The sequence below is a fragment of the Dromaius novaehollandiae genome, chromosome 8, assembly GCF_036370855.1.
Source record: "Dromaius novaehollandiae isolate bDroNov1 chromosome 8, bDroNov1.hap1, whole genome shotgun sequence".
Classification (NCBI taxonomy): Eukaryota; Metazoa; Chordata; class Aves; order Casuariiformes; family Dromaiidae; genus Dromaius; species Dromaius novaehollandiae.
In genome coordinates, this window is record NC_088105.1 from 9,347,594 (window position 1) to 9,360,234 (window position 12,641).

Here is a 12,641-nt window from a genome sequence, read left to right on the forward strand (position 1 = left end):
CATGATTCAGTTAAAAATACTAACCATTTTCAGAAGTCCTGTTATTTCCTAAGTTTGGAAAGTGATGGATTCAGCAGTTTGTCATGCCTGTATTTGCCTATAAAAATTTATCTATTTCCATATATCCACACATTTCCTAGAATTTGTTGGGAGGAGAGGAGGTAGAGATAAGGGGACAACACAACAAACCAATAACCCTTTGAAACATGTACATTAAAACATAAGCTCCAAAATCAATACGGCTTATCAATATAAACCTCTCTCAGACTGTTTATATTCGTTTCCTTGTGAGTCAGAGTGGGAAAAGATAGTTGAACAAGGCTGATATAAAAACCAATCTTGTGAAAAGAGGGCAGGGGAAGAGAAGGAAAGGGGGAAAAAAGAAAAATTTATAATAGTGATTAGAAAAGAATCATTCCAAACAGAGTTGTATTTAAATGTACATCTGTCTATCTGTATATTGTTTGTTAAAGGACAGTGTTTATTACATTTGTATACTGCCTCATCCACAATGTGACTGTTCATCTAAAAACACATATGAGAAAAAAAAATCTTGAAAGCTGGTCCCTGGGTAAAGTTGCATTTACATCTTCTTCATGAAGTAGTGTTACATAATTCCTAAGAATAATCAGCACAAGCAATATAGGAGTGACTGATGTGTCTTAAGATATGTTATCAGCTACGAAACTAAGTACGAATTTTACACTACAGAGTTGCAAACATTTGTTTTAGTAGGAACTGGATTGTTATAAAATTTTTACTTACACTTGTGTTTTATTTTGTTCTTAGGTGTAAAATGCTAAATAAAAAGTGAGTTGAGTAGAGATGCCAAAGATTTGTATTATAGTAGTAAATTGGTTTGACTTCCTATATTATTTACTTTTGAACTTAAAAAAAAAATCTTAATTCGAAAATTCTATTGAAGTTATGTTAGCTGGATGCTTACAACTGAAGTTCTGAGGTGTTCAATAATTTCTTTCGTTTAAGTCATCTACAATGATACTTAGCATGAGAGGACTAGCAGCCTCTCAGCAGAGCAGAAAGGAACTGGTCAGTGAAGAGAGCAACGTATGAATGAATTTGCTAGCTATTATAAAGAACTGGGCACAAAAGTTATCCTCAGACAAGCTAAGGTGTTACCTGTAGCATATCCACTACTCCACTCTTACTCTCCTTTAAACTGTGTAGGTATACAACAGCATTTGCAAGGAACAAAAAGGTAGTTTACCATATACTCCATTCTCCTCATGACACGTAGACCTGCTATTACCTTGGATGAGCCTGGCATACACAGGTATTGGTGTCTGTGCCACCTGATCCCACCCAGAGTTCAAAGCAAGCTATCAATTCCTTCTGCTTTCCATCTTTCCTTCCCTGCAACACATTCCCACAACGGAACAGCTACTGCACATACACAGACTAATGCAAAAGGCATTCCACATTTAAAAGCAAAGTCGATGCCTACCTGATTTTGGAATTACAGGTCATTTCATTCTCAGGGTAGTGAATATCCACCGCATCCTGAATGACTGTACCATACTCATAGACTTTAATCTTCTTCGTCACCCCAGCAATGGCAAAGTAGTCACAGTCTCGGTCGAACTCAATACTGAGGAACAAAAGCACAGATTGAGAATCATGTAACAACACATGTACTTACAAGCAGCGTATTTTACCATCTAACTGGTCTCAGTGTTGCGGAACTGATAATCACAATTCTTCTGAAGAATACACTTAGTAAACACTGCATTCAAGGCAACTTGGTATGGTCTGGCACACACAAACAGCATGGAGTTCTTGCTCTTAGGCACCATTTTCTAATCCTCTCCTAACAGTTTATTTACTGAAACAGACTTTTGGTGGTAGCACAGTCTCCCTCCTGCAGATGGTGCCTTTGTTCAGGCACTCCAGAGGTTTTCTGTTCAAGTCCACCATCGACATTATGAGGTACCCAAATGTCAAAGCTGACAGCTCACCCTGGGAGGTGCTTAAATTTGACTGTGTGATCTATGAACCACGTGCCGTGGGATGACTGCCAATTGATTTCTTTGGGTTGAACTGTTCCATCCCTTAGCTCTTCTCTCTAGCAGCTTGGTGAACTCTAAGTGTTAATGCACACCATATTAGTACTTGTGGGAAGAAAAAACCTAAATTCCCTGAGCAGAGGGCTGAAATGTATATCATCAGTACTATAAAAACCTCACACAATATAACTTCCACCTAAGGTTGCTCTTGGAAACCAAGACACTTGCTGTCTTGAACTGCAGGGCAAGTTTGCAATAGATATCAATGAAGTCAGAAGTAAAAGCAGTCACTTTATAATAAAGTTAAGCTGCAAATGAGAAAACCCTAAGGTTGTACATGAAATACTCGTGAAAGAAAGAAAGGCAGCAGGTTACAGAAAGCTAACGCCATTGTTGCTTTCACAGCTTGGAAAGGCTTTAAAGAAATTTATTAGACATCTAATGGAGAATTAAAACTGCTTTCCAGAAGTAGTTCCTTATTCAGAAAGGGACTGCCTGCAGCCCATGTTTCTTCAGGCACGGCGGGGAGGATATGCAGCTCTGCCTACCTAGTTTCAGGAATACCAGCCTCAGCGAGACAAGATACAGCACAGAAAGGGGCTGGGGGGCATTTGCCCTCCGAGTCTCCAGGCTGCTATGACTGATAACCAGCTCTCCCTAAGTCTCTTGACAAACTGGTCTTCTACTACTCTGAGGTCTCTTTTGGGGCTCTTGTGCTCAATAATTAACTTTGATGTCCCTCTCAGTTTTTCAAGAAACCACAGCATTTGAGACAGGCAGGAAGTTCTGAGCAGCAGCAGGGAAAATTGAGCTTACACTCAGATTCCACATTCATACAGCTTGAAAAATGCTGAGCAGAGGGACTTAAGGTACTTTTCCACACAATTAGAAAGCACTAAACCAGCCGCGAGGAGGGAGGGGGCTCTTTAGGTTGCCCTCATAGCCATAATGCCTAGAGCTTTCTACCCCTCATGATAGCTGAGAAGTTGAAGGCATTGCAATACTTTCAAGGGGAGATAAATTTAAACAGCAATAGCGTTTTCAAATCCTTGCAAAGATGACACCATCAAGCTATTTTTAAATGATGGAGAGAATAGATCGTTCATATGCAGTCCAGTGATATAAAATTCAGTGAAACAGCTTGCAAGTTGGTCATCTAACTCAGGCACCTAAAAATCTCCAAAGCAGTGGCAAGAAACAGCCCCAGTCACAATTTCTCACTTGCCATCGGGGAAACGGACTGGCCAGGTCAAGTCTGCAAAGTCACAAGCCCACAAAAAAAGGGAAAGAAAGGAATGTGTTTATGGCTGGGGAATAAAGTAAGCAAGCATGCATCTATTCATATGAAAGGGGAGAGGGAAAGCAAGCAGCTAGACTGCTTTTTTCCCCTCTTCTAATCAGATCTATCCTAGTCAAATCAACTTTATTTATATAAGCACCACAAAAGCACGGTTCAGGCCTGCCTTGTCTTGTCAGCTCACTCTGCCCGATGAAAGAATTTTATAATCAGAAGCCTATGTAACAAAGCAATGGATTTATTTGTACCACAATCTTAATTGAACTGCTGTCTCAGCTACTGTTTGCAGCCCTGTGGATTCTGGTACAGCCAGACTGATGGCAGCAATTCATCTACTTGGATTCAATTTATATTCTCAGCCTTCTGCTGCTGAAGGGGAAAAAAAAGGAAACCCACAAAAACAAAACCCTACTGTAATGTCTGGTAAAAAGCCAAGTTATTAGAACAGAATAGAATCCTCTCTTACCTGAGGTGGTTTGGTGGTTTTGTTTCTCTAACATTACTTCAAGCTTTTTTTTTTTTTTTTTTTTTTTTAAAATAAAGACACACTGTAGATATAACAAATGAGTATCTCAATATGTCTATAAAAGTTAACGTGTCATTAAAAGAATAATAAAAAGCATCAACTGATGATTAGACCTGTGACCTTCAAAGAGCCTCAAAGACACTGCAGGGAGAAAACTGACACAGAATTAAAATACCACCTGTACAGATGTTCATCTGCTGCGAGGAAGGCAGGCTGATCTAACATAGCATATCTCACACATGCAGTTGCACCTTGCCTCCATCAGCTATATGCAGTGTACAGTACTAGTACAGTGAAATGTTTGCGTTTTCTCCCAGGCAGATCTCCATAAGCCCATTTAGCCATTATCCTCTGTGCTGACACTTGGAATAGATCGCAACTCAGATCAACCACACTGAACAAGGCGGTGGCTCTTTACTGCTTTGGACGAACGCGCTTACTTTGAGAAAAAACAAAACATAGGAAAAAGCAATGCACAACTAGCTCACTGCAGGAAAGGAAATGAGCATGAGAAGCCACAGCTGTGAGCAAAGTGTAGTGCACAGATAGCAGAAGAGAAGAGAGCACAGGTCACAGCTAGGAGTTAGTCATCAATATCTGCAGTGATGTTTATTTTTTAATGGGAAATTTGCACCAGTTTTCTTAACATGCCCTCTCTCCCTATGCTATGCTCTCCCTACACAAAAAAATCCCAGAGTTCGTCTTTTCTGATAAGATTTTTTTTAAAAAAAAGCTAAATCATTGCAATGAAGATATCAACAACAGAACAGAATTCAAGATCAGCACTATTGTATTTGTTATTACTATTATTTTTTAAGGAAGCACTGTAGGTAAGCCTTACTTAAAACAGTATGAACATCCATAGATGTTCTCTTTTGGATTAGCTGTGATCCTCGCTCCTCAGAGATGTGCGCACTAGGAATTATTGCTACTCTTTCCTTTATTTCTTAAAAAGAAAAAATAAAAGACACTGGCTAACCAAGAACTGTCTGAATTTTACATATGAAATCTTTTGGAGACACTAAAAGCCTTGGGTATTTGGAGAAGATTTATCTATATGCAACAGATTTTACTTACAAAAATTAAATTAGAAAGGAATCAATTGTCTTGCTCCAGGGAAATGAAAGAAGAGACTTTTCCAAATCCCAGGTAACTTTTTCTTTTTCCTGGTCACTAAGAAGTTAGTGACCAGCATCCTGGGGAAATACCACTGGAAGTTGCTGGAAAATAAATAAGCCTAAATAAATAAATAAATAGGCCCAGGACCTTGGAGAGCGCTCGCAGCTAACAAACAGCGTTATGAAATAAATTGCTTCTGAAGCGTGCCTGGAAGCTTGGCTTGATGGCGAGAGCAGACCTGTGGAGAAGCAATACAGAGCGCGTTTGCTATTTTCGCCATTGTATAAAACTGTGGTACATTCGCATCCTGATGATGCATGCGGTTATGTTTTCCGCATCTCAGGAGGATGCACTGGAGTAGAGAACGCATACAGAAGGGCAGCTAAAGTGATTAAGCAGATGGAGCAGCTGCCTTATGAGGAACACTATAAAGGCTGAAATTCCGATTTGGGAAAGAAGGCTGAGGGGAATATAGGATCAGCGTGCACAAAGCCATAATATTTATGGATAAGGCGACAGTGGAGCTGTTGTTCAGCATATCACGCCATACTAGGGCTCGGAAGCACTCACCGGAAGATTGATGTAGAACAGAAAGTTTTTCATTTCGGGTGTCCCATGCATGCCCCCTGCCACTCCCTTCTGGTACATGGGGATGGCAGAGGGAACCTGATGACAGCAATCCATGAACCAGTCCATAACAGACACTAACTGAAAGAAACAGGGATATAGTACCCTCCAATATCCCAGACCAAATGATCATGAATGTGGGGAGACGATGAGAAGGTTGCACCACAGGCTGTGGCCAGGCTCACGTGAGCTCCATAAGCACCACTTTCTCCTGCCACTGGCAGGGACAGCGCTAGGGACACCTTCAGCCTGACCATGGGGGCATTTCAGACGTGCAGTTTCTGTGAGAGATAGGTATGTGCTGTACCTTAAAATTGGACGAAGGAGGGGGCAGCATTTAGCTGCATTTGCCTTTAGCAATGTCACTAGCTACAATCAAAGGTCTGCAGCCAACCACTCTTTCCCCCTTTCCAAAATACACACATACTGTACACACATGCTATAGTTTCTCCTGTAGTAGCAAGTGCCTCAGCCCTGACCTGGCAACCAGGCCTGTGACTGGAGGGGCTTCCATCTCCACAAAGCGGACGACTTGGTCCCTCTCACAGGGATATAGTCTCACCAAATAGACCATCACCTTTCAATTCTACTTCTAAAAATATGATGCTGTTTCTATTTCTACACCTCCAACCCTATTTCCTACCTTGCCTTGGCCCCATATTCAACAGCAATATGGGTTTTTTTTTTTTTTTATTTTTTAGGATTGTTCACTAATGGGAAAAAGGAGAGGTGACAGCAGAGCAAAGCATTCAATCACTTCCTAGTGGCTGTACTCTTCCCAGGTTTCCTACTTTTACAAGCTACTTTTAAGAGCAAGTTCCTCCTCTTTGCTTATATTTCCTTAACAAAGTCTTTCTCACTTTATGCTTCCACTCGCTGGCCTCTGAAGTATATCCTGTCAATATTAACAATACTAAACTCCACTTTTTATAGCCTGTTTGCCTACTGCCAACATCCATTTTGAGCTAAAGTCAAAAGATTAGAAATCTAGCTTACAATCCAACAGCACGACCACCACTGCAACTGTTCAGCACCTGAGACCAATATGAACAACAGAAATTGGTATAAATATCACATGCTTGAGGAACTGTTTTTACAGCAGACTTTTATTTTAAGGCAAAGCAATTAGTGTCTGTAAGTATGCACTAGCATACTAATTTGTAGATTTTGAAACAAAGCTATATTCAGGCATAAGCAGCTGCAATTACAGTGATCATATTTTGCACTCCACCTCAAAGCCTAAATATTGTCACATATAAAAACACAGGGTACTGAGACAAAGCATAAGAAGTTCCAATATGAAAAAACTGTTGTGCTAAAGCTATGAGTGGCTGAATACATGTTTAATTGCTTAAAAAGTTTATTTCAAAGCAACATTTGCATTAATCACTCCTTTCTTCAGATATTGAAGAGTACCACCTAAATTAGGTCACTCTTGCTATCCCTAGGTCTTTAAGCTGTGCCACAGGAACAAGTATAGACCACTGTGGTTAACATATCCAGTATGTTAAATTCAAACAGCTGTCCTGGGAAATAAATTTTCCAAAATATAAACTGAGTAAGAATACCATGATCCCAAATAGGTTACCTCAACACCTAGATCTTGGAGCAAAACCTTCAGTTCTCTAGACTTACATGGATATATGGATTAACTACAAAGGAGTGTCCACTTAATGCATTCTTTCGTCGTATAACAAGCACTTCCATCCCCAAGAAACAAATTTAAATGGGTTACATACGATCCCCAAATTAGCAAAAAGTTGCCAGATTTTTCCTCTAACCAAGCTAAAGATGCCCTGGCTACTATAATTATGGCCTCTTAATGGCCCAGATTCAAGTCTAAGACAGGCCTGATGAAAAATTTGTTTCAGTGGATGAGTCTCATCCCAGGAGATTACTTGGTAGAGCATAGAGCATTCTAAAACGCCATTTAACCAATCACTTTGCAAAGGCTAAATCTCGTGTTTGTACACTCACTTGCTTCAAAAGGCAAACTGGATGCATTTTCTTCACTTGATGCCACATTTGGCCAGTGAATTCTGTAGGCTGCCCTAGATGCTTTTAGGGTATGAAAAGTAGCAAAAAATAGAGGAAGCTATAGGAACTCTCCACCTCCAAACTAATAAGCCCAAGCAGACAGCCACTACACAAAAAGAAAAGATGTTCGCACAGGTCTAAAAGCTATCTAGTATAAAATGGAGGTGATTTTTCAAAACCATCCATCACTGATTTTGTGAAAGACAACATCTCCTGCGTCACAGATTGAGACAGAAATGTTTTTTCTCTGGACAAGAGCAGCCTGGGGTTAGAATCACCAGATTTAGGCTTTCAAGTTTCTAGTGCCTTGATTTGTCTCCGAATACTCAAAAGAAAAGGACCCCCAGATACGAGGCCTGTGGAAAGTTTGAGTCATAAGTTAAAATCACCAGGGTAATCTCAGTTATATCAGCTGTGGGCTTGATGCAATGGAAAGGAAACATAGGGAGAAGAGAAGGAGAATATACAGCCCAGTGAATTGAACAGAAGAACTTCAGTCCACAATGGCCTCTGCCATTGTGTTTCACTTCCTACTACTTGAAAATTGATGTGTAAACAAATGAATGACTCAAACTGGAGAAATTCTTCATATTCTCTAAGGGTACTGGCAATTCTCTCAATTACTTCCCACTGCCAAGAGCTCCATCACCCAAATCAATGACTAAGTGCATATGACGCCTGAAGTTATTTCTATTTTTTCCCATAGGAAAATTCTAGGGTATTTTAGCAGAAGTCTTTAGGTCTGGGATCCCTTCTGATACTATGTATACCCTACCTCAGCATCCTACTTTTCCAGGAGAAAAGAAAGCTGAACATCAGTTATAACCATTGTTCACAGATCTTGATTTTAACCAAGCTCCCTTCTAGCAAAGGCAATTTGCTTTATAAAGTAAGTTTTCCCATCCAAAATTAAGTATATCATCTTCCATGAAGAAATACTGTTAAAAGTCTCCCTATGCCCACAGCACAATCTGCTTTCCGTTAACAACAGAATGGTGTCAAGAAAGAGGAGGTAGAAGGGCTTGGCCAGTAGGAGCACAACCTAGTGCAGCCTCATTCAACGCAGGGGATCAAGTCTGAGAGCTGCACAGCTTCCTGGGCTGATACAGGAGAGTTCTTGGTTTTTACTGTCTGACTCCAGGAATCGCAGTCAGCTTGCCACAACAGTGCACAAGGCAGATCTGGCTCTGAACCAAGGCAGAGAACAGAGCAAGGCTTCAGTTTTGCCTTCGCTGGACTTGCTGACATGCTGGAGCCAAGAGACAGTCTCTTCCCATCCATGTCCAGTAGAGAGCAAGGCACTAGATCCTAGGATACTCCACATGGCACCCTAGGAGCTGTACCACCAGGGAAGACCAGAGCCCCTGCTGCAATGGTATCACTCTCCTTACCAAGACAGCAGTATAAACAGGGACATTACTGACCAACAGTCTGGACTTGCACATTTTTTGTTACAGCACATCTTTATGTCAAGGGCACATAGCACCCCAAGGCATTTTAGCTTGATGCTCTTTCTTGGAGCACTGAAATATCCCTAACGGCTAAGTCCTGCGGCTGCTGTTTGAGAGCACCTCAGATACCCTCCCTGCCACAGTACCTCTTTCAAGCTTTAAGCATCATATAAGAAGAGGTTCCTCCCACGCAATCTTTACTTGTGGCATCAAAATCGGAAACTAAAAAGCCAGTTCTTTATGTGCTGATTACCTTTTTGCTTCCCAGCTGATAGGAACAGTTGTGAAAAACAGGGAAGGACATTATCACTGGTCACTGAATTCTGAAGTGCACCAACAAGGACAGACCTCAGTTTTGGGCTGCCCATTCACTTGGGAGGACATGGTTGCACCAATCTCACTTTTATCATCTTTCTCATAGCCACAATAACCTAAAGTCTTTTGTTCTGATTGAGGAAGTGTATAGAAAGTATCAAGTTGACAAATTAATATAATTAGATCTAGTTCTAGGCCCACCTCATGCTAGTAAAAAACACACTTTTATGCATAATGAAAAGCCATCAGTTCTAATACAGACTAATATTCCCAATCCATAAAGAGCTGGTTTAAAGAAGAATATTAAATTGGAACCAAGGAGGTTTATAGGTTTAGTTCAATACTAAGAGTTCTAAGATCAAAACCAACAGAGCTACTTTTGTGCTTTGTCATTGCCAAATACAATAATATTATTCCTTTCTTTAATTCAATGAGAGAATGAACTATGCTATGTAACTGTCCTTCCCGCAATAGCTAAACTTTGAGAACCAGGATCCCCTCTATTTTGGGGTGAAACAGGGAAGTGACCCTGAACTTGATCTCCTCTAAATAAGAACTGAGATCTCTCAGAAAGCCATAACGGACTTACGACATTGGCTATGAGACTGTATAGCTATTCTACAGCCATTCTGTTCTACTATGCAAGTTTTATGCATATGTGTATCAGTGGAACCTTGCTTAATTAGCACTAATGATGGGGAAGCCTATGGGGAACTACTGAATTTCGCAAGCAACTGAACATAAAGTGTATTGATAAAAAGCCACTTTACTGCTAGGCGATGCTCTTCTGCATGCTGAAGAGAAGATGACGACAATCCCAGGGCTTATATATGCCAGATACACAAAAGTACAATGAGCCAAAGTCAAGCAAAAAACTACCATGCAAGTTAATGAGGATTAGATTCAGTTTTTCCACACACACCATGTTAAATAAGCTAAAGCAGAGAAACGTTAACTAAAAATGCCAGCAGTTAAATGCAGAGTATTTCTTATGATGCTGTTCAAAATTCTAGCCAAATTATCAGTCTGTCTGCTGTGATATTTTGCACACACTGTGCATATTTGAAAACCAGTATCTGCCTTTCTCCCAGCTGGGCTGAGACACAATGGGCTACGAGCAGCTCTGACAATAGCATGAGCATTGCCTCAGAGTTGCAAAATACTATGGTGGAGGAAGTTTTAAATCTCCAACCCTATCTGCCTTTCTCCTCTCTCTGCATTCAAGCTTGGGAAACATTTCTTGGAAGGGAAGCTCGCAGCCTGTTCCCAAACTGCTTATGGGACAGGTTTCAGGGAGGGAATCCCATTCCACACCAAAGCCTAATTCAGCACAATTGCGAGGTTGTCTGCACAGCAGTATTCTCTTATCAAAATAATGCTATCAAGTAGGATGGAACTCAGTCTCTTGGGATAGACATTGAAGTGCCTTCTAAATATATTTTAAAGCTTGCAAACTTGTTTCCAAGCCACCACATTTACTACTACACCAACAAAGATTTTATTTCTTCAGTTTATTAACCCAGGCTTCTGAATTCATCTGACTCTGCCATCAGCTGGTCTGCCAGACACCCTGTAGCAGAGCATCCGGAGGGACAGCTGGAGACAGTAACCTCTTTAGATGCCTCAGCTAAATCCAACAGGCATTGTGAATCAAGGCACTGGCTTTCATAAATATCAAGTCTATATACTGCAGATGAGCAGTCGAGAGGAGCCAAAGAATGGCTTGAAACAATTAATTCTGATGGTCCTGCTGCTCGGCAACGACTGAAGGAGGTTAAATGCCATTTGAAACATTTTTAGTCTGACTGCCAAATCAGTTTCAGGAGATTATTTTGATGGCATTTTGAATCTTTTTGGTCAGTCTTCTGTACACTATCCACATTTAACTTTTTAGAAAAATTAAAGGTACTGACAGCTACCATTTATTTCACACAGTTTCAGATTGAGAAAATTGATCCAGCTTCCACCTTCATTTTTAATAAGTGGATGCACATGCATATTATAGCTGTCTAAAAACAGCACTTAAGAGTCCCTCCTTAAGTTATTCTACAAAACATCTAAGCAACATACAAATCCAGAGCATCCTTGTCTTAGAGCCTGTATTTATTAATACAGACAATATTAATAACCATTAGCTCAAGCCTCTTTTCCAGGGTGAGCTACTTCTAAGGTTTTTCACAGAATTGTTTCTGCCCATACCATACATCTTCATATGCCTTAACATATCACTTAAAAAAATCATTTTTTAAAACGACCCACAGTTTAACAAATTAACTCCCCTACCGAGCAAGGAAGAAACAAAAACAAACAGAAAAATCCAGAGACATTCATTCTTTTCTGATTATCTTCTACTAGCAAAATGAGGCATTTCCTGCAAATACTGCTAGAGAATTAAAAAGAATAATGTAGTAAAATGAGAAATTGGTGCTCTGTGAAAGATGAACTTTGTTTCTTCTAGCAGTTAGACACAAAATTCACTGTGCCAGCGCTCGACATCAAAAGGAAGTTGTAAAATTGTGGGGCATGGGGGGGCCAGGAGGGAAATTACGGGAGATCTCTGCTTGCCTTTATCAGCGCTTTCCTCGTGGAGCTTCTGCACAGAAGCTGCTGTGAAACTGCAGCCTTCAAGGCTTGCCAGCCAAAGGGGAAGTCAAAACACGGCCCCGGCGCCTGACGATGGCTCCCTGGCAGAGGGCCCAGAGGAGAACGGAAGGGGAGCAGCCTCCTCACAGGACAGACTTCTGCTCTGATAATCAAGAAGAGGCAGCTGCCACGGCGCAAAGCAACTTCTACATGCTGCCCACCTTCCATCCCAAGTATTAATATCAGTGGGGACACCCTTGACACGGTAGCAGCCGTTTTAAATTTCTGCACTCTTACGAAACTATTCTTCAAAAAGCTCAGTCTCCTTTTAATAAATACAATACCATGAAGTCAACCTGCATTCTTAAGCAAAAGATACCAAAGTACTTAGGAAGCAAATTTCACTTTGGATGTTTTGTAGCAGCATCACATGAGCACATTGCTTCTCCTCAAGATCTAAGGCCAGGGGAAGACAGTTGGCAAAATGCTGGGAACAGAACTTCACGTTTTAATTGCCTGATCATGTGCCTTCACCAAGAGTACAGGCAGACTTGGAAAAGGCAAGAGGGGAAAAAATCAAGGTGAGAATGATTTAAAGTTTTTTAAACTGCATTTAAATACAAATTGCTTTACATAATGATACAACACCTAAGAATATAGGT

General features: G+C 40.6%; 1 protein-coding gene across 3 annotated transcripts in view; it reads right to left on the reverse strand.

The window, feature by feature from the left end:
- COP1 (COP1 E3 ubiquitin ligase) overlaps nucleotides 1–12,641 on the reverse strand; it is a 134,916-nt gene that overhangs the window by 75,273 nt on the left and 47,002 nt on the right. For all 3 annotated transcript variants that reach the window (XR_003259314.2, XM_026101024.2, XM_026101025.2), the window contains exon 12: nucleotides 1,466–1,609. Coding sequence is in view for 2 of the 3 variants with exons in the window: in XM_026101024.2 (XP_025956809.2) it covers nucleotides 1,466–1,609 (144 nt within the window). In the remaining variant the exon portion in view is untranslated. The remainder of the gene's footprint in view (nucleotides 1–1,465; nucleotides 1,610–12,641) is intronic.